Raw genomic sequence first — 23249 nt, 5'->3', positions numbered from 1 at the left:
CCACTCAGCCTGCTTTCCAAATGAGTACCGGGGGTAATCCTTCTGGGGGTAATAGGCCAGCCAGAGCGCGATGCTGACCACATCACCTCCAGTGTCGGATGGTCAAGGTTAAATGGTGTCCCTTGCCCCCCATTCCCCCATGGTCCTTTATGGCCTGAAAAGGGGACCTAACCTTCCTACCTTCCCACAATTCAAAAACATACTGGTGGTTTATTTGGCTTCTGGGAAAATTAGCCCTGGTGTGTGCCCTGTGATGAACTGCCATCTCCTCCAGGTGTATCCTGCCTGGCACCTGTTGCTTGCCAGGATAGGCTCCATCTCCCCTGCAACCCAGTATTGGATTAAGTGGCTTAGAAGACAGATGGATGAATGGTTTTCCACTTATAATAATATCATAATCTTCCACTAAGAACATTATTTTATTGTTTTGTATTAAGGAATTTTTCCATCATATTATTTTTGTATTGAGAAAGTTCTGCCTTGAGACCTAGGTTTGGATTTGGAGTAGATTGAAAGTGAGTTATTCTCTTTGTAACAAAAACAAAATAAAACACAGGTCTGAGTGGTTAGGCTTAGGATTGTATAGGTGAAAGAACAAAGGGTACATGAAATTTTGAAACTTGTGAGGTTAGAAACTGTAGGTTCAAAGCAAGGGCAACATCAAAGGACTTTTGCTGATCCTCGTGAGGTGTCTGTAAGGAGTTTTGGTTATAGGATTACAAATGAAAGGAGACTATTGTCCTATCCAGCTATCAGCTCATTTAGTTGTTAGTATCTAATTGATCTGGGGAACTCAGACATTTCTTGAAGAAGAAATCAGGTTTTATTATGGTGGTGTCCAACTACCATAATCCTATGCATAAAGAAGTGCTTCCCATTCTAAGTTCTAAATTCACTTCCATTTAGTTTTAATGTGTGCCCTGTGGATCGTTTTTCCACAAAGATCCACAGGGTTGACTTACTCAGTGCCTTTCAGAACTTCAGATGCATTTAGTCTTCGGTATTCAAGACTAAAAATATATATTTTTTAGCCCACTGAAGCAAAGCAATTCTTAAACCCTAGGAATGTATCTGACCGCTCTGCTCTTGGCAGACTGAAAAGATAGTTATGATAAATTCAGAATGTACGGTATAATTTAATATATTTTTTCTTGTTTGATAAATATTTATAGGACAATGTTGTTAGAAAGTGATAGTAAAGAGCAGTGAAAGGAAGTTAAAACCATCAAAATCTATAGTAAAAGTGAAAACAAACTAAATGTGCAAAAATAACCTTGATATAGTAGGTTCACCATGGTAGGTATAATTATAATATTCCTTTAACTTACTGTATTGCAGTAAAGTACAGTGAAGACCAGTTATAATTAGAGAAGAATATAACAAAATAAGGTGAAACTATTATAATGATATGGAAATCCTATGAGAAATTGACCTTGATTGATTGATACCTCTTGGTATCTTATAAGAGGGTAATATGTAGAAGGTTAGGGCTGTGGTTTGCTCTGCAAGATAAGATTCGCTAAGAAATATTCTTCAAGACCATTTGTCCACAATACTATTTTACATAAATGCTTCACCCAAATATATTTTTAATGGTTAAAAACATAAAACTGAAACTTATACAATTATTTTTGAAGGAGCTATAAACAAGGCCATGATTTGGTTTGAAAAATTAACTGTTCTTCAAAAAAGTCCAGCACCACCTGTTCTTTGGTGTTCTTCTCAGTGTGTTATATGATTTGCTGTTGCACTGGCATTGAGCTAACTCTTGCTTTTTCTTCTGCATCTGCTTGTTAAACATTCTTGATTTGCTTTACAGTCCCATATAAACCAGCTTAATAACATTAGAGCACTTACATTAGTTTTTCTCCCATCAGTATCCCAAATTCCACTAACAAACTGTTACACCGGGCCCAACAAAGTGTTGATTGTGCTTGGTGAAAATAAGAGCCAGAGATATGCTGCAATCGGAGAGTTATTTAATAATGACAGCGCTGATGAGGACAAACAGAACTGAGACTGAGGAAACGGTTGAAGCAATAGCTGTGCAGCTGAAGCAGGCAGAGCAGAGACTGAGGTCTGAGGTGATGGTGATTAGTGGGACTGAGGGACTGACAGGGCTAGTGACTCAATGCCTGATCTCGTTTGTGATGGCCCCAATGAGCCTCCTGCACGTGTTTAATGCGCATTGGTAATTGATGAAATAAATGTGGTGGTGCTGGAGCTAATTGGGGCGTTACACAAACAACAAGTGACCAGCAAAATCACCTCCTCTTGGTGGACAGTTGTCAAATGAATTCTCCAATGAGTGTTGTCAAATCAAAGCCACAAGAGATCGCCTGTAAACAGAAATGCTGTGTATTGATTGAACCATAAGAATACAAAACAGACAGTGAGAGAATTCCATTTGGCTTCTACACCATTTGGCTGTAAATAATTGGCCAGACAGTCTCATTCTGGCATTTATTGAAATGAATCTGGTTATCAGCTTCAGAAATGTTCTGTTAGCTATTTTTCTGTGATTCCAGTCACATCATTTCACATGTTAATAGAGTAGCTTCTGTATTTTGCATTTTGTTTTTAACAGGCATTTTGAAGTAAGCTCTTGATCATCTCTTACTCCGTCATATGTACTGCATCTCCACTTCAAATTTTCTGTAGTTTCTTCCCCTTTTCCTTATAGTTTAAATAGTTTTGAATTTCTCTCCTAAGTCCTTGCCCAAGCCGAATGGTGCCATTCTTATTTGGATGTAAACCATTGTGTCTGTACAGTTAGCCTTTGCAGGTTATTCCACGTGTACATTTCCTGTACATTTTATATTAATAAAATTAATATATTCATTGATTCTAATGCTCTATAGTGATATATGTACTATTCAAATTTAGGATCGCCAGATATTTTTCTTTGTATACTCTACAAAATTGGAATTGCTGGAAAGTTAATGCTGTTAGCCTTTTACAGAAGCATGGGTGAGGACAATGGGTGAAGTAGTTCAGGTGGGTGGCTGTGTCAGCACGCCTAGGCTGCAAAGGAACAAGTAATACCTTCTGTCACTAATACCAATTCATTGATGAGTAGCTCTCTTCACCTCTCTTGCACCACCTGAGTGGCCTCTCTGCCTCTCCGCTGCTCCCGCCTCCTCCCCTCTCACAGCTTTTGTTCTCCTGTGCTATATAATCTTTGCTGTCTTCCCTGTCTTTCTCACACCCGAAGAAGGCTCCACAGCCAAAATGTTGCGTTTTCTTTCTTCTCTTTTCAGCATGAAATAAACCTATTGTTCAAGGGCAGAAGGGTGTTGAATGAGGGGATAGACACAAAATACAGTAAATTCTAATAATGTCTATTATTGTAGCACAGTCTCCTTTGAGAAATACAGCCACAATTTGTGTGCTAAATGACAGGAAATCACTTAGTTTTCCATGTATTGTTCAATAACTGAACTAATACCGCCACACTGTCTTTCCCGAAGGAAGTGACACGTGTTACCTTATTTGCCTTGAGTTTCACCTTTCAGAGCAGTCATTTAATTCTTTGATTTAGCTGTTCACCACATGTCTATCTTTCAACAGCTGAATTATAATAATAATTAATAATTGCTTACACTTATATAGCGCTTTTCTGGACACTCCACTCAAAGCGCTTTACAGGTAATGGGGACTCCCCTCCACCACCACCAATGTGCAGCATCCACCTGGATGATGCGACGGCAGCCATAGTGCGCCAGAACGCTCACCACACATCAGCTATCAGTGGGGAGGAGAGCAGAGTAATGTAGCCAATTCATAGAGGGGGATTATTAGGAGGCCATGATTAGTAAGGGCCAATTGGAAATTTGGCCAGGACACCGGGGTTACACCCCTACTCTTTTCGAGAAGCGCCCTGGGATTTTTAATGACCACAGAGAGTCAGGACCTCGGTTTTACGTCTCATCCGAAGGACGGCGCCTGTTTACAGTATAGTGTCCCCGTCACTATACTGGGGCATTAGGACCCACATGGACTGCAGGGTGAGCGCCCCCTGCTGGCCCCACTAACACCTCTTCCAGCAGTAACCTTAGTTTTTCCCAGGAGGTCTCCCATCCAGGTACTGACCAGGCTCACACCTGCTTAGCTTCAGTGGGTTGCCAGTTGTGAGTTGCAGGGTGATATGGCTGCTGGATAATTAAAGCAAGCGGCCTTTTGCTTTCCTTTACCTTTGTGCTTGATTGCTGTTGCTTTGCCTTGGAAATTGGAGTCTTGAAGTGTCTGGTGTGAAGAGACTTTAGCCACCAGTTTAGCTGCTGTGTTTCTCCAGGTTTAATCATCTCTAAAACCAGAGGCCCTTGCAAGGTCTCGACAGCAAGTTATTTTGAACCTAGACTTTGATGAAGCAATCCTGAATCTCCCTATGAGACAGTCCACTGCCATGACACATTGTGCAACACACTGTAAACCAATTCCAGATACAAGAGAAACGTGTACTGTAGTTTCTTTCCATTACATACCATAATGAACAGCCATGGCAGCCTAGTTGCTGCTGCTGCAGTGAATAAAAAATGTAAAAAGCTTCTCAGTGCCTTGTTCAAAACATGGACATCTTGGCAAAACTGTCCACAGAGACAAAAGGATTGGAATACAGTACGTTATTTCCTGATACTCCATTTCTACGATAGCCATTAAGCACGCTTTGAATTGTATTGGTACAAAACATTCAATTGGAAAAAAAGGAATAACGGAAGAGGAATATTACCCTTGGTATTGGGAGTGTTACATTTGAAACAACTCCCTTTGCTCCTGTTGTGAGACTCTTTGCAGTCTGTATTCTCAATGAAGACAATGCGGGCTTGTTAAGATGAACGAATGCCATGGAGACAGGCCTTCTGCAGTACAGCATCAGCAATCAGGAATTTTAGAAAATCTGCCGACTTGACAGCTGCTTTCCACATGTCAGACAAAAGGCTACTGTACCCTCAGAACTTTATACTGTAAATGTGTAAGTGATAGTTCTTACCCTACAAAGTGCACTGAGTCTAAACATTTTAGACCCGTTCTTTCCTTGTTTTTACACCATGTGTTTTATTGCCTTATGCAGTTCACCTTGGAGAACTTCTTTAGATTCATTTCTTACAATGTTATGTCATGTCCAAAATACTATGTTACACAGATTGCCATAAAAAATTTAAATATCAATGTAAAGTATACAGTATATTATTTATTTTAATAGCTGTGCACTGCGATTAGCTTAAGTATGTAGTATCAGTAGTATTATGTTTTAGGGATGTGTTTTCAGGAATGCGCACACAAAAATATGATTATACAGTACCATTCTTTTGATTTTTGTTATTCTTTTTTGTAAACTATTCTTACACTATGTCAATCTAGAGTTAAAAATAGAGTTCCACAGCTCTGTTTGAACATGTTTGTTTTGTAAAAAGCGTGTTTTGAAAATGAATGTCTAACCCATGGAATACTGTGTGTCTGTGTCTGTTAAGCAAAACGAAATGTATGCCTTTTTGGTCTCTATGTTGGTTAAATGACATCTTCAAACAAATGTCTACCAAATGCCACTATTGTAGGACGTTTTTTAGGACAATGTTTAGGACATTTTTAGGACAATTTTTCGAAATTCTGGACCAGACAGCAGAGTTACAGCTACTGACCCAGAGTGCCTCTTATTATTGATTATTACATTGCCAGAGACATGGAACAGGGATTTATCAGAAAGCATCCCCTTTGCCAGTATCAAAGAGACTGTCATTCATACTGATGTGCAGACTGCAGCTGTACATCCCAGCAATGCTGAGTTTAGATGTTACTGTTGAAGGGGCATCTGCATATGAGTCCAGCCACTCTTGAGTTGTGTAATGTCAAACTGGCTATAAATGTTAAGATTAATAACATTAATTGTTCAGATTAATAATATAAGATATAGGTGTTGAAATTGCTATGCAGAAGCAATACTTCTCATGGTTGCTTCTGGGTTATTCAACTGTTGATTGGATCTCAGTCTATCATGGATGCTTTTTGTCAATTTTTTGGATTACTTTTTGTATCCAGTAATGCTGGATCAGTGGACACTAAATGCCTTTCAGACTTCACAATGCAGAATACCATACATTCTCAGATTGTGTTGCTCTCTGGCATTATTCATTATTTCACTAAGTTGTACTCTCAGAGTGATTACAATTAGCAAGCTCATGCGTTTTTGGCACATGCAAAATCACAAGCACACATTTCTTACAGCGTATGTGTTATCACACTTTTGGATTTTTATTCCCAGCAACTAATAAAGATACTTGCATTATGTTAACAAGTTAGAAGAACATACAGTACATGTCTGTATTGTTGCAGTATAATTTACTGATCATATGCGTAGAGCTCTTTAAACGCATAAAGCGAAATCCATCAACTCTTGCTAGAAGATGAGGAAATAATATAAAGATGGATTAATATAAAGAGAACCTAAGATGTTCAGTATCAAGCACTTTTGAGCAGGATTGCTTGATTGGCATGTTTGTAATCACATTGCTTACTCCTGGATTCAGTGCATATAATGTATTGTGGGCATGCAATAGTTTACTGCAGGTATCATACAGTATGCTTCTGAAGGAACAAGTAAAGGTTTATTCCATGCTAAAAAAAAGTAAACAACGTTTTGGCTGTGGAGCCTTTTTCATACTCGAAGAAGACTCCACAGCCGAAACATTGTGTTTCTTTTCTTCTCTTTTCAGCATGGAATAAACCTATTACTTGTTCCTTTGCAGCCTACGCATGCTGACGCAGCTACCAACTTGAACTACAGTACTTCGTTGTATGCTTCAGTTGATTTGCTTCATATTCTTATAAGAGAAGAATCAACTGTAAATGTACTCGTCATTTGTGACTAAAACTTTTTTTTTTATTTGCAGTTCTTGTTAAACTAAAGAAAGTAAACAACAGGTGCACCCAACGGACTCAATTTGTGCGGCCTATCTGCCTGCCAGAAAATAATTTTTCCCTCCCTGACTATCACTGTTGCCATATTTCTGGCTGGGGACACATGTATGAGAGTAAGTACAGTATGTGAAAAACGTGAAGCAATCTTTTTCTATGCACACATTCCTTAGGGTTGTTATCATAAATTCCAGTAGCCTTGTAAATATTTTTTATTACTGGTTTCAGAACAGGAGACCTAAGATTTAATTCCAAAGGCACAAACATTCTAACAGCGTATTGCTTTTACAATGTAATAAAATATAAAATAATTCAAGTATAATAAAAAGTATAATAATTCCTTACAATTACATAGCGCTTTTCATCCCCGAGTACTTGTAGGCTGGTTTGATCATTCTGAAAAAGTATTTCCCCATTTGAATTAAGGGGTGGCCAGATGGAGTTTATGATGGATCTTTAATGGCCCAGTGGTCCTCAGTTAAATGACTCTTCCGAAGGATCCTGTTTCCTCTCCCTATCCCTGTTTTTTTATTTGCATTTGATGGGAAACTGATTTGGAAATTGTGGTCCTCCAAGTAGCCACCTACTGGTCCACCAGAACCACTTTCAACAACTGCTTGATGTAGAGGTTTCTGATGCCCAGGACCCCGGCCTTGTTTAACTTCTGAAATCCACTGAAACTCATATCACTTATGTTTACAGTTCAATTTTCAATCTGATGAGGGGGTTGTTACTTGTAGGAAAATAAACATTTTAAATTGGCTTCACTTGTAATCACAAAGATCTAAAATTGTAGCTGCAGCATTTTGTGGGATGAATCAGGAAGTACAGACAGCCAGCCCTGACTTGTCCACTATGGAGTCATTCATCTTTTGAAGGTCTCATAAACTGTGCAGTGTAGTGCAGAAGTACAGTTGCAATAAAAAGTTTGTGAACCCTCTGGAATGACCTGGATTTCTGCATTAATTACTCATACAAATGTGGTCTGATCTTCAACTAAATCACAATAATAGACAAACACAATCTGCTTAACCTAATAACACACAAACAATTGTACTTCTTGCAACTCATCTACAGGAAGCTATGGTTAATATTATACCCCATGAACAGTGTAGTAGACCTTCATGTGCCCAGAACGAAGCAGGTCAGAACCTGCCAGTGACAGGGCCCAGATTCAAACTCACCATAGATGGCCAAATGGTTGAGCCACTTCGAAGCTGTGGAATATTTTCATGCTTCCTTTTTTCCAACCCAAATTGTTGTCCCTTTTAGATAATGGACTGTATATAAAATTGATTTTTTAAATGTAGGAACTTATCGTTGTTTAATGTGGGAAAAAAATGAAAACATGATCATTTAAAACAAAGTGTGGATTTTAAGATGGAAATTAGAAATTAACAATGTTTTGTACCATACATGAACAAAAATGACATTAAGTCACTGGATACCAGATGTACTGTATAATCTTAACATTTTCTTAAAAGAATCTTGTGATTTCAATGTTAACATTTTGGAATATATGCTTTATCTCATTGTTTAGAGGCAGACAACTATGCAACTCATCTACAGGAAGCTATGGTTAATATTATCCCCCATGAACAGTGTAGTAGGCCTGATGTATATGGGACAGATGTCACTGAGAATATGGTTTGTGCTGGAAGCTTGCAGTGTGTAGATGCTTGTCAGGTAAGAACATTAGAAAATAGGTATCAAAGTGACTAAAGGGTTTATAATCAATTTTGTTATTTGTGCTCTTCTTAAAGTTTCAGTCTACAAACAACTGATGAATGTATTATACACTGATAGTGCATATAAATAGGAGAATATATCTTTAGCCCATTTTATGCAGCAAAACAAGGCTTCTTTAATGTATTACAACTGATTTATTGAGAGATTTCCATATTCAAATTAATATGACCAGTCGATGTGCTGTATTAGCTCTTTGCAGGTGAAATGCTTTGCATTTAGACCAAAAAGGTCCATTTTGTTACAAGACCCTCGTCCATGTTCACAGTATATATCACTTGAGATTTAAGATGCATTTCTTTCAATAACTACTTTGTCCTTGAATATCACTCTTTCAGGCCAGTTTTGTGTAGGAACCATAATATTTTCTATGGCTGCATGGCTGCCTAGAGCACTGGGTTCCTGGGTTCAATTCCTGGGGTGCTGTCTGTGTGGAGTTTGTGTGTTCTCACCATGTTCGCATGGCTTTTCTCAGTGCTCCATTTTCTTCCCACAATTTAAAATTTTACATACTTTTACGGTAGGTTAATTGGTTTCTGCATAAATTGGAGCTGGTGAGAGTGCATCTGTCTGTGTGTGTCCTACGATGGACAGGAATCCAGTTCCAGGGTGAATCCTGCCTTATGCCTGTTCCTTACTTGGATAGACTATGGCTCCCCCAACTCTGTATTGGATAAAGTGGATAGAAAATGGATGGATAATTGCAAGTTTAGATGGGTTCGAAATGTGGAAAAATTGGGGTTAGAATAGTTAGAATGGGTAAGAAAACAAACTACTAGGCACTGTAGATGCATACTGAGCTCTCATAATTGCTTGTTACCAAAGGCCCATACTGTAGCTAAAAAAACAATAGAACACCTATAGATGATATTGTCAAAATCACCTCAGAGTGTTGCCTAGCTCTGCCTCTTACTTGTGCCACGTACACACTGTGTGTTGTGCCACTGAGCTGTTGCCCAAACTGGGTCATGTATTTCTCAGATGTTAGTTTTCGAAGAACACTACTGTTTCATCAGCACTTAAAGAAAAAAAACTACAGTAGCTTGTTTTTTTGTAGAATGAAGTTAAAATGTTCTAGACTTTCAATTTAAATCCAAATACTTTACTCATCCCTGGGGGTGGGGGGGGGGGGGTAGTTTAAGATGTTTAAATGTTGTTTGTTCAATGTAGAATTTAGACAACAATGATAAAGTTTCCAGGTGTTGCACACAGCTGATGCCTGTAGGGTAAAAATGTCTGTTTATCTACACAGGGTGACTCTGGGGGGCCATTGGCGTGTGTAAAGAATGACGTCTTTTACCTGTATGGCATTATCAGCTGGGGAGATGGCTGTGGTAGAACGAACAAGCCTGGAGTCTACACTAAGGTTTCCAATTACGTGGACTGGATCAACAGTGTTATAAGGCCTGGCGCTCGGTCCTAATTAACATCTAAGGGATTTTCGTATTGTGCTCGTTAAATGTCTGCTTTCCCCGCTGTTGTTCATATAGTCAATGCAGAAATGAATGCCCAGGAAATTAGTTATGGAATGGTATTTACTGGAGAAGTAAAATGTTATGCATATGAACATATTTCGCATTTAAAAAGATGTATTTGATCAATATTGGAGTCCTAATTTGAGGATTATGCTTTAAAATCAGTGTCATCTAGTGGCATTTTAGTACAATAAAGCAACTGTATGATTTGAAAACAGATTAATTGAAATTCAAAATATTTACTAAGTATTATACCTTTATGCAGTATGTTTTTTTGTACTATTACAAATGTTCTTCATAAATGATTTATTAATTAACTGTCAGAAGTACTTTCTTGTAATAACTTTATATTGATGAAATGTTCTATATGGGTCATTAGAAAATGTTTTGAAAATCTGTCTATAATTACTTTTGATTCATACATTTTAATTGCACAAATTCAATAATAAAATATACCACATGATCACAACATTTCTTGTTTATTTCTTCTTGTGAACAGTTTAATGTAATGGTGAGCAGATGTAAACTGCATTTATTTATTAGCATCTTATGATAAGACAATCACAAACCTAGGTTAAATTAGGTTACAAGGTTGACAAGAATTAAGAATCTGCTATCTTTAGTTCTTGGTAACTGACAAAAAGTGTTTTCTTAATATGTTTAATTTTGGGATTAAAGAAATTAAAGAAAATTGTGATTAAATAATTTTTTTTCTTGTTACTTACTGAAGCAATTAAAGTATTAGATTGTTATCAAAATGTACCTCTGGATTCTGATGGTGCTAGCTCTATGGATTTAATTTTCTTTGGCTTACATTAAAATGTCAACCTAAGGTTCAACCTATACGCTTCAAAAAGGACAACAACATGAGTTTGGGAAGTGCTGTAGGTTTTTTCTTATGTGTGTGTTGAATGTATGGAAGATAAGTTCTAAAGAAGAAAGAAGAAGTTCTAAAGAAAAGAATCATCAAGGAACTATAGGCATAGTAAAAATAGGAATGCGAGACAAAGCAAAAATTAGTAGGTAAGGAAGCAATACTGTAACACAGTGGAGTGACACAGTTTTGTAAGAATCTAAAATGACAGGGAAATGTACTGTATATTATAGCAAGAGGGATAAATCAACATTAAACCGAAGAAATTCTGTAATGGGTCCCCATGACAAGGTAAGACTAAGAGGGAGGCTTCATGGGAGATGGCAAAATGAGATTAAGAAAACATTAATGTTGAAGTGGGCTGAAGACCCAGATCTGTAGAGAGCAGGGAAACCTCTTCCCAGCAATGGATAGAATGGAGTACTCATATCAATGGTTCGCAGTTAATAAAAGTTTCAAATATTGCCCTTCTTGTATTCAAACTGACCTCTACTAATGCAAAAGTCTTAAGCAGAAACTTTAATGTGTTTTAAATATTTTATAATTTCATGTACTGGAATTAAAAGTGTATTGAGCCCCTTTGGTAGTTAATAGCTCATTTTAAATATCATGCTAGTACCATGATTATCTGGGTTATCTTCGATTTACCACCAAAAACATACGGTATACTGTACAATGTAAAATAAAGGTGCTGAAGAATTCACATAATTCCCAACAAGTTTTTTGAAACTGTTACCTGTCAGAAACAAGAGTGGCTCTTGTTTCAGAAATTATTTAATTAGAAATAAACAGAGTTAAATAATCTTTTTTTAGTGCTTGTCTGCTTTGGATCACATTTGTTGTCATACTGTATGGCTTTCCAAATAGTGTCATACATTATACACCCTTCTTTTGGGAGCCAGCATACTGTACATTTGGAATCCATATAAGCAGTTTAATTTCTTATTGTTGTTTTATTATATAAAGAAATAAAACATAGCTGTGAAATATTGCAAGTGAATTAATTAACCTGTTTAATATGACGTTAAGACATATCTGCTAATGTAATTCAGTCGAGAGTAAAAAAAAACCAAACAATTACCCTGAGAAACTGTGACAGTTGTCCAAACTTTGTTGCTTGGGTGGTAGAGAAAGAAACGTTCAAGAGTATGTCTGGGTGGAAGTCATACCTCTGTGCCACTAAGTGCTGAAAGCTAATAAAGCTATTTTGAAAGTGACCCCGCAGTCAGGAACAGGACAGAGCCGAGAGCGCAGCTGTTTGGAATCATGACTGAAGATGACGGATTCGGTTGTCGTGGAGGGACAAGTCAAATACAGAGATGGAAAAAAGGTTACAAAACTTTTTTTATTTGCCGTTTTTTACTTTCGTAGCAGACATGCTACTGTGGAATGATAAAGTTGGTTTCTCATACATTTAACTTGTTTTCCTTTGCCTTGCAGTGGAAGAGTAGGTGGGTTGCTCTCAGAAAGCCCTCCCCTGTAGCAGGTATGTCGCTAACTGTTCTATATTTGACACGGTGATTGCAGCAATAATACGAACACGATAGAAATAGCTTGGCTTTCGTTAAAAGAGTAAGCCAGAAAGTTTGATGTGGTCAGTTTCAACACGTTTTATAATTCGTGTTGTTTTCCCCTAAGTTGACCTGCGCGATATTTATTTTTCATTCAAAAATACTTTATACGGTGTCACAGTTCGAAAGGTCTCAAATCCTTTTGACTTTTACCAGAACACGTGCGATGGATTCCAGTCTGTTTTGTTTTTATGATAGCATAGGGTAAACGATTGCCAAGTTAGTTTTAGATACTGATCATTTATGTTAAATAAAACGTATAGATATGAAATGGAAGCGTAAGCCCATGTTTTGAACATGTTCCAAACTTGCTAATGCATCCTCGGCTGCTTAAATTTCATCCTGCTCATTCAGAATTTTTACCTCGACTAAAACGCCCCTCTGTTGCATTTAAAGAGATATTGTTGTCGTTGCAACATTTTTCGAAGAGTATTGTTAAAATAAGTTGTTGGAATGCAATTTAAACGTCATCAGGAAAATAATTCTACTATACTGTTTTCAAAATTTCAAAGATTTTAAATGTTAAAAATGATTTAACAAAAAGATCGTTTTAGTATTTTATAGTTCTTCGCCATTTCTTCTGAGGTTTTTTTTAAATAATAGTTTAAAATTGTAGTCTGCCTGATTTTTACTAACCATGTTTATCAATTACCATTTAATGATAGAGTAAAAGCTTTTGTCGCATAAATACTGAGACATTATGAGCAAATAAAATTATAGTTTAATTATGGTAGTTTTAAATTGGTCCTTGAATTTTAAAAACTTGCACTTTTCAGATTTTTTCTGTCTTCTGTCTAATGCATTTTCTTCCATTGTCTTCTGCATAATGTATTTTTGTGATTCGTCAAGTCCCGAGTTTTTCGACAAGCGTCTTACAGAAATAGATGTACTCAACATCAGTCGATAATGGAAGATCTGACAGCTGACATAAGAATGTAATTCAGAAATTGTACAAATGCAATGTGTAGTTAATTCAATTTATACATGAAAAGAACAAAACAAAAATTGGCGTGTTTGCACACATTTGTATTCTATTCAATTTTATTCTGTCTGATGTACATTATTCTAATTCTTGGGCCCGTTCTGTTTCTAACTTGATTGCTAGAAAGCATGTCATGTAATTAAAAAGCAGTCTGTATTTTGGCAGTTCTGATGCTGTTTGATTTTTTTGTTTTTTGGTGGGGATGGGAAAGTATTTTGCAAATACTGTATATACAGTAATCACATTTTGTGTAGCCAGCAATAAAGGTATAAAGTAAAAGTAAGGTAAAAAGTTTGAATTGGGACATTGAAATTTACTTATTCTGACATTATGAAGTAAGTGTTCTTTGACAGTGTTTATTTGTTTGGGACTCATAGCTTCTTAGTAAAACTTTAGAAGTATCCTCCCTCAGTATCTCTTCCTGGCTGTCTTCTCTGTTGTTGTAATGAGTTAAGCTTCAGCTGCACCCTGGGATCGCTAAGCTCTTTGAAGTGCCTGTTTTCACAGCTGTTGGGGTTCACAGGTGTATGTGTGTGAAAGAATAAGGGAGTGTTTTGTCAGCTGATGCAGAGATTGTGGTTTGTGTTCATTAAATGAAGGGAATTATGTCAGTTCAGCGTATTCAATGCGTATACCCCGTCCCATTTCAAGCAAAGACAGGCTAATTGACAGATAAGATTGAGTGATTTCTAAAATAAAAAATCCTTTACCAAGATTTAGTTATATGCAATGGCTTTAGAGATTTCCTACCAAGTCATTTTCAGGTACCACATATTCGTATTGTACAAACAATGAAGAATCTTAGATAGGACCATTTCAATTATATTTATCAAGCTGGATTTTAAAGTTTAATTCCAGTGCTATTTGGTCCTAATTTCATATGCAAGAACTTTGTTCTGAGACGATGACCAATTCAAATGCTGGGCCTTTTCACCTCCCTTTTTGACTTGGTGTGAAGCCTGGCTTGCCAACATAGACATTGCACAAACCTACAGTTCATCTTTATCGGTGAAAGATAGCATCAAATTATAGTCAATGATAACATCATCATTACTGCTTCATTTTCAAAGCGTGTTCATTTTTATTACTTCAATATACAGTTATTGCACAACATGATTTATCAGTTTGCCATTACTTGAAAGAAAATTGGTATAAGGTTTCATTATGTTAAAGTTTTTTTTTCCCAACAGCCTTGGTACTCAATCTATATTATAATTTTACAGTTTATATAAACTGTATATATGCTGATGTGGAGAATAGTTGGATATGTACAGTACGATGTGATGTTATCCTGTATTAGTTTTAAAACTCTCTATAGCAAAGGAGACACTAGGTGTTACCAGCTTTCTGAATTACAGGAATGACAGAACATCAACTTTGTAGTGTCACTTTTGCTCTTCTTTTCAGATTGTCTGTTAATGCTAGTGTACAAAGACAAGTCGGACAAAACCAAAGGCCACAAGGAAAGGCACAGTATCACACTAGAAGACATCTGTGGCCTTGAACCTGGGCTTTCCTATGAGGGGGTCAGCTATACACTCGCTATCATCTGCTTGTCAGAGACTGTGATGCTGGGCTTTGAAAGCAGGGATACCATGTATGCCTGGGATATACGGATTCGCTACAGCCTTGGGGAAGGTAACCTTTAGTGGCCTATTGATTGCTAACTGCTTCTCTGACAGAGTGGCTCAACTGCAGGTCAGAGGTCAGGCGCTTTAAGGCTCGAGAAACCTGAGCTGCTCAAAACAGCAATAGCTTTTTAAAGCAATGAAAATTATTTGGTATGTCATTGTTATTGCTCCATTGGGCCCTTAGTTTTCCCGTTTCTTGAAGCACTGGGTTTGTAAAGCTTATTTAAAGTGGCTATATTCTTCTCTTAACTGACAGATGACATTGATTGCAAGTGCACAATCCACACCTTTTCCATTTTTTTTGCATTAGTTGCCATTCTCTGCTGTGCTGCTTAGTCTTGTCCACAGAAATGGAAAAAAATAAATTGAATTTGCTTACTTTTGTGTAGAATGTTTTATCCCAAAGTAAATCACAAAGCCAATCTCTGGGGGACATGTGGATATGTGAAAATGGGGAAATATTACCTGCTTTTTACAGCACCAAATAATTCCTTATTATTCTCTACCAGACCTTTTCATAAAGGTGATTGTAATCTATATATCATCCGCAAACTGTGTGATGACAAGCTCCTGCTGGCAGTCACAGGCAAAGGTTTTATTATTAACACAATCAATCTTTGGAACTGACAGTATTCATCATTCTGCATAAGACAGTTTTTTTCAAGTTTAGCAGTAATGAGTGCCATGGTCAAAATGGTTACATCTGCTGACAAGGTTCCTGTCTATCTTTTATGCCACAAACAGCAGTGAACTTTTGTTTTCATATTATTACATAACAGAATGTTCCTGAATGGGTTTTTCTTGTGATTATATCTGTGATCTAATCTACATAAAGTACAGCATAGATCTGCCAACCTATATTTATCTAGCTGGATTGTACAGTTTAAGTCTTATTCTGTTTGGTCATAACTTAATATGCCAGAACATTTGTACTGAGATTGACCAGTTAAAATGCTGTGCCTTTATATCCCAGTTTTTGACTTTCATGCCAACATAGATATACAGACCTGCTATTCATGTTTTCAGTGAAAAGGCATCAGATTGTAATAAATGATAACATCAGAACTGGCTCAGTTTCAAAGAGTGTTCATTTTTATAACCTCAATATACTGTTATTACACATTATTATTGATCACGATGTCGTTACTAGAATGAAAATGGGTATCATGCTTCATTATGTTAAAGTATTTTTTCCTTTTTATCTAGTCCACAGATTTAATGTAGCAGTACTACCTGGTACCAAACTAGAGACTGGACCTGCTACCCTCCATTTATGTAATGACCTTCTGGTAATTGTGAGGGATATTCCACCAGCAATTATTGGACAGTGGAAACTGTCAGACCTCAGAAGATATGGAGCTGTCCCCAATGGCTTTGTCTTTGAAGGGGGAACACGGTGTGGCTATTGTAAGTAGTTTTATAATGGAAATGGAAGCATTAAGTTTAGAACTAGCTAATACTGTAGCTCTGAGGTTCTTTGTGAACTTCTTTTAACCACTTTCACCACTTACCCTAGATACAGTAAGTTGTTAGTGCATGCAAAAATAAAATGCTTCTTACAAAAAGAAGTCATTGAAAAAATGTTTGTAGTGCAGAATCTCATAGAGAGAGTGAAATGATTTAATCTTGCATATATTTTGTACTATTTTTAATATTAGAAGTTGAAAAAGTGGCCTTGTTTGGTTGCTTAGAAAAGCATGCATTAAAAACCATAACATTGCAGACTGTTGATGATACGATTAGTTTTTCACACACTGAAGATTTTTCATTCTTTTAGGTGTCATAGGGCAATGCTAATTGATCTGATGAGGGAAAAAGCACTGTTTGCATCTCTGTTTATCTTGAAATTTTATAGTTGGTATCTGTTTCTATCTGAATGATGTTTCCACCGAAGGAACGTTTCAGTGTTACTGGTTTAAAATAGTGAAGAGAGCCAACACAGCCATTTTCTCAAAACTGTTTCTTTGATGTTTCTTCTTAAAGTTGAAGATAAAGTTAAAGCCATCCTGAAGGATATCAAAATGCCATTATGGACAAGAAGCCCACTACACATCAGATCAGGGGGAGATGTGAGAATCTGGTGCAGTGCGTTGGTTGAATTGTGGAAAAATTTTAGATTAGCCCATCTAAAGTTTTTATATATAGTAATATATTATATAATTCTAGGACAATGGAATTAACACCCCTGCTCTTATGAACTGTGCTATGGGATCCTTAATAACAAAGCAGTCATGATTCAAATTGATATCTCATCAGAAGGACACTCTTGTCGCTGTTCTCATCCACAATCACCACTTACGGCCCAGGTGAAGGTGATTTCTATCTTCATGTTCTCTTAAAGGGGAACTGTAGTCCCAATTTCTTCAACAAAATAAATGAATTGAGATCTTGCGAAATCTTACAAATTCCAAATTAAACACAAAATGGTGAACTTTGAATGGTGAACTTGTAGAAGCAATATAAGCTTTACATGTTACTGTGCACATTTTACTTTCATTGTGGCTTGAAATGCACTCATCAATGCTGGTTCTTTATAACCCCAAAATATAAAAATAGCATTGTAGTTCCCCTTTAAATGTTTGGTGTTGTCATGGTGTTATCATCACATTTGAGGAGAAGTACTATTTTCCCTCATTTTGAGAAAAAGACAGTAAATTTGTATTACGAGGTATCTAAAAATATTGTACTGAAACTTGAGGTTTAAAGGTGCCAATGCAGGTGCCACAGTATGTATTTCTCTATTCAGTGTTACTGTATACAGTATACAGTATGGTAGATGTTATTTATCTGGATCTATTTTTGTGCTGCTTTAAAAAAATGATATTTATCTCATGATGTTTCAGCATTTTCTTCCTGTATTTTGACAAAGCTTTTTAAATGAAAACAAAGAAAAAGGTCAAAACAAATATGACAACTGCATTGTTTTGCAAACATAATTTTATTGTAAGTATTGTTTGTGAGAAATGACATGGCATTAAGTAATAATTTTCTTTAAATGTCTTCTACAGTAATTACATTTCTCTATTTAATAGCTGTGTTCAGTGGCTATTTCTAGAAGCTGAATGATTACTTTTTTTGAGTATTGCCTACATTTGTATTATTTACTGCCATTTCTTTGCTACCTACTTGATATTAGTCATAGTCTGCTTTTTGAAATATGGGAAAAAGAACATTACATACTAACTCCGAAAGAAGTTAGGAGTGTAATTGTGTTCTACTGTATTCTGGTACACAGTGTTTATGGTTAATGCTGTAAATATTTTTTTACCTCTAATATGTTTGAACACAATACCCAATACATCCACACATCATGTACCAAAAGCACTAACATTTATTTTATATAACATCTGTCAAGAGCAACCTTCTTGAAACCTGAGAAACAACCACACAAGAATATGAGAATGATTACAAATGAGTGAATGTCATTTGACCCATCTAGTGTGGTGCTTCACAAAGCATTGTGAAAAATAATTCAAATATAATAAACAATATTTCAAATTGCATGACAGCATGCATTCAAACTGAGTAAAGCAGAGCAAATGTAAAATGTAAATAACAAGAATTGTAGACAGTACAAAATATTTCCATAGAGAGGTGTATGCAACGTTTGATGTCAGCTGTACAAGTCCATAGCCTAACCAACAATCCATTAGCTGACTCTTTCATCAGAGCTCGATTTTAATTGTGAGAAAAAAGCAATGAAGAAAGGTGGGATTTTAACTGGGACATGATCAAAAGGGTAGAAGTATTCAGGACACAAGTGGGAAGACAGTTCCAGAGAGAAAGAGCAACAGAGCCCTAAGATGTGTAAATGAAACAGATACGTCACATGATGAAGCTTCCATATTTAGGAGTTTCTCTCATTTTTCAAATATTTGTGTTCTTTAAAGCAAATGAAGGTGTAGATCTGCACCTTGGTCAAATTTTAGACTTATTCAGAAAGTTGGGTTGGTCACATGGTTAGGCAACCATATTAGATTTAATGTTAGATCTGAGTGTGCTTGAATGATTGGTGTGAAATTTGACACATTTCCTCATAAGATACTTCTAAAGGTTGCTACAATAAAATGTCATCATTCAATCAAATATTAAGTATGCTTAATATGCATACATTTGCATCACATTGCAACATATCTATAGTAGAGTGTTGTAGGCTCATTCACATAAATAGTTTTCTAGCAGGAAACCTTGCACATGACCTCTGACTTTTCCTAAAGGTCACATGTGAAATCATCTTATACCTTCTTACAGAGTGCAAATGAGGTTGTGGTTATAATGGAGATCCATATGTGCTTGAGCAAAAAAAACAACAACTTATTTGTTATCTCTGATGAATCTTAAATGCAAAACTGTTCTAAAAATTGTTACATCATCTAAGGCATTGGTGATAGCTGCAGCAGTCTTTATTTTTTGTTGCAATACTTGAAAAAATAACCCAACAGGTCAAGAATATTAGTTTGTCTACTGTATTTATTTCAATTTGTATTTGTCACCCATCAGGGTGTATTGAAAACGTCATTTGAATTGAATGGAAAAGAGTTGAGTACTTACTGTAATTCAGCATAGCAGACATTTAAAATATACAGTAGTTACTTCTTGGCTATTTTTGCAAAGCAGCTTATTCTTCTAGATTTCACAGCATGTTTGGTTATTTCTGTTTATATGACAAGCAGTTGTAAGGAATGTATTCTTTAACTGTTTAATAAAAAGTGAATAAAGTATGAACTGAAGAAAAAAATTATATGTTTAAAGATCTACCGACTGTAGGTACAGTATAAATGTACTGTAGCTAAAGGTTTGTAAGCAGTTTCTACCACACCAGCTTCTGAGACCTTTATCTGGTGGTCATCATTTTCTGTTTTATACTGTGATAAATATAGTGCCACATAACACCCAAAACATAACTCTTAAGCCCACATGTGGTTAAGGAGGAATACAGATATACTGAAATAACCGTTTGACCATAAGGATTGCATTACATAATTCAAAAATATATTCTATAAATACGTAAAGTACATTCTGATCATGTGTAGAAAGAATAACAATATCTCTTGCAGTCAACATACTTTAAAAATATGAATACCACTCATAAATTAATAAACTGTCTGTTCAGGCTGAAATCATATTAGTATACCCTATCACTGAAATTGCTTAATTTTAAATACTATGGCTACACTGGTAAAACTTTGTTTCAGCCTGACTGAATTCATCTAAGGAAATTCTTTGCTTCATTTTTGAGTAGAAAAGGTTGAAAATCCTAAAGGCAGCAAAGGGAACGAATGAAAAGGTATGAATATGCTATATAGCACATTAAGGCTTTAAAAGTTGGAATTTAGGTTCTTGGTCTCTGCATTCATATATTTGTGGTGTTGACCAAGTATAGTCCAGCGTGTCAAAGATGTGGGCACGATGTATGTTCCAGAAGGGCAGTTTTATTATGCTCTTGATGTTTAGAGTGAAGTGGTATGATGCCGCCCATGAGAGACTGTTCTGCCAGGCAACAGGACATACACTACTGTTTGTCTGTTTGGTTTTGGAGGATGTCTCCGTTGACTGTACATCTTTTCTGCTCTCTATACTGTAGTTCTCTGTAGTCACCCTCTTCTTGAATTTACCATTGCTATACTGTATCTTGTTAAAGCTGCTTCCTATCATGTTCCCTAATGGAAAAGGTTTAGCCGTTTAGCCGCAGAGATTAACAGCTCAGATGGAACAGAAACCAACAGACAGAGGGGTCCCCCTGGACTCAGGCTGGGAACTGCTGATTTGAAGAGCAGTGTGTGAGTTCAGGGTACATTGATGCACTGCTATTCATAACCAGCTCAGGCCAATATTTTGCCTTATTGATTTTGTATAGGGGGAGAATTGTTTGATTATAATCTGAATGTATTTTGCCAGAAACGTATCTGTGTCATATGTTTGGCAGATTTTTGTATTCCTATACGGTAAATATTCCTATACTTAAACATGCACTTGTAAGGTGGCTTTAAGCACTGTTCACCCTGATTACTATCCCAGTAGACAGGGCTCTACATCTGTACATTGCTAAAGGAAGTTCACAGCTGTACATCTGCCACCTAGTGGTACCGTTAGCATTGATCAGCAGTGATTACAGCTGGTACCACATTTCAGGAAGATGGAGTTTAAGTATTGTGTAAGATCCTTTACACAACAAATTTATTTTCCCGAGTGTGATATGAATGACTGCACTTCCTTTATGCTGAGTGTTATATATATATGTACAGTATGTGTCGTAATGTGAGTTGAAAAAAAGGTGAACATTCCTAGGACAGTGCTTGCACAAAATAGAATTAAATTCTTTCCATTGAGACCTGAATGTTACTGTTTTTGCAGTTTATCTAAATACAGTGTAAAACTGATCTTTTTCTTGCAGACACTAATGACTAGATGTTTTAGAAAGCTTGCAGTATTAAACGCTCCAAGATCAAGAGTGATTATCACTTAATCTAAATACTGTTTGTCACATTTGTTGTGGCTTTTCTTATGGATTTTTAAAACATACAGACTGGCTGAGTTTGTGCATTCCCTGTACATGAAGATAGTTTTTCCAATTTTCCAAATAGTCAATGCTTTTAATTCAGAAAATCGTATATACCTGCTTGTTGAAGTGCAGGATTTCTTGTGTGTGGAAAAATATTTAACTCTCAGAATATATAGGTTTCATGAATTGTATTGCCATTTTGCTTGTGAATTCTAGGGTTTAACTACAGGCAAACATTTGAAATAAGCTTTTCTTTGTATATACCATCCACCTTATACTGTACCGGCAAAACATTAAAACAGTTCCTTCCATTTATCTCAGTGCTATATAATCATCACACTAAAGTAATGGGATTCTAGCTGAGAGGTAATTGATTTGATCTTGGCGTTAGTAACAAAGCTAAGATCATTAATGAGCAAGTGTTATAAACGCCTACAAAGACTACATGTAGTTCAGTTTTCATCTTTAGGCACTTCCTAACTATAGATAATATAAAAGTCAATACGGTGTTAAGGCTGAAGTGTCTCATACTTTGTACTATTAGAATTTGTCTATTTTCAGCTTTGTTATGCATTTTGAATGTTTAATCTGTAATGTCCTGTAATGTCCTTAAAGGAAACTACTGAGAAGTATACCTGGAACTGGCAGCTTTGTGAAACAAAGATCAAAATTAACTTTGTTGTGGAAGGATGGGTTTTGATTAATGGAGTTTATTTAACTAAAATTCGGGAGGGATGACAACAACCACGCTCAATCATCCCCAGCCGTCAGTGATTAGCAATCACTCCCTTTGTCCTTCCTACACCGAACACTATAAATACCAAATGTGATATCTCTCTCCCTCGCGTGCGACTTTTGCATCCCACCTCCACCCCAACTCCACCTCTACAGCTGCCCCTTGGTTACCTTGCGGGGGGTCCTGGCCTCCTCGTCCTATGGCCAGGAGGTTGGCCCTCAGCCAAGCGGGTTAAGCCAAATAGTCACTCCACAAAAGTTCGTTATGCTTTGATTTTGGGGCGTTGTCATTCCTTGTGAATATCGTCATACCACAGATAAAAACAGTATCCAGTGAGAATTGGTTTTAATATCTGTTTTGTTTAATGTGACAGTTACAAACATTTATCTCATCACTTGAAAATGATAGACTTCTAATATTTAAACATTCTGTAGATAAACAGCTGCTTGCTATTAGATTTACTATAAGATTTTTGTATTTCTTTCCAATGTTCCGCAGTTTTCAGTTATGTCTGAGCAAAAGGTGACTGGAAATCAAATGCACATAGCAGGCAGAATAGACATACTGGACATTAACATATTTCCAGCTTTTAATATTTTTTTGGCAGATGTAAAGTTTATTAGTGTTGGCTGTTGAGGCACAAAACAATTCATAAAAAGTGAATGTGGGTGAGGAAGGTCACACTGAGGGGTGTAAATATTGTTAGACATGTTTCTCATGCCAAAGTGTTCATTACAGCACACTTTCATAAACATCCTTTCTTCTCCCCTCCCATGTGAGTTCTTGGTTTATCAATACATTCTTTAGTCGGTTGTACGAG

The 23249-nt window shown here is 36.4% G+C and overlaps 2 protein-coding genes across 10 annotated transcripts in view; both read left to right on the top strand.

The window, feature by feature from the left end:
* Positions 1–10602, top strand: part of hgfac (HGF activator) — a 31693-nt gene extending 21091 nt beyond the window's left edge. Inside the window, exons 12-14 of the mRNA XM_088629657.1 lie at positions 6888–7028; positions 8453–8598; positions 9911–10602. Of these exons, the coding sequence (XP_088485783.1) occupies positions 6888–7028; positions 8453–8598; positions 9911–10081 (458 nt within the window). The 3' untranslated portion in view covers positions 10082–10602. The remainder of the gene's footprint in view (positions 1–6887; positions 7029–8452; positions 8599–9910) is intronic.
* Positions 10603–12207: 1605 nt separating this feature from the next.
* dok7b (docking protein 7b) overlaps positions 12208–23249 on the top strand; it is a 51096-nt gene continuing 40054 nt past the window's right edge. For 8 of the 9 annotated variants that reach the window (XM_088629595.1, XM_088629578.1, XM_088629552.1 and 5 more), the window contains exons 1-4: positions 12209–12337; positions 12448–12493; positions 14968–15198; positions 16398–16598. In XM_088629595.1, coding sequence (XP_088485721.1) covers positions 12284–12337; positions 12448–12493; positions 14968–15198; positions 16398–16598 — 532 coding nt within the window. In that variant the 5' untranslated portion in view covers positions 12209–12283. Of the gene's footprint in view, positions 12338–12447; positions 12494–14967; positions 15199–16397; positions 16599–23249 lie in introns of all 9 variants that reach the window. The other variant, XM_088629586.1, reaches the window with a different exon arrangement.

The sequence above is a fragment of the Lepisosteus platostomus genome, chromosome 1 (genome assembly GCF_059453375.1).
Source record: "Lepisosteus platostomus isolate fLepPlt1 chromosome 1, fLepPlt1.hap1, whole genome shotgun sequence".
Taxonomy (NCBI): Eukaryota; Metazoa; Chordata; class Actinopteri; order Semionotiformes; family Lepisosteidae; genus Lepisosteus; species Lepisosteus platostomus.
Note: the sequence above shows the minus strand (reverse complement) of the source record. Positions and strands in the feature narration are given on the sequence as shown.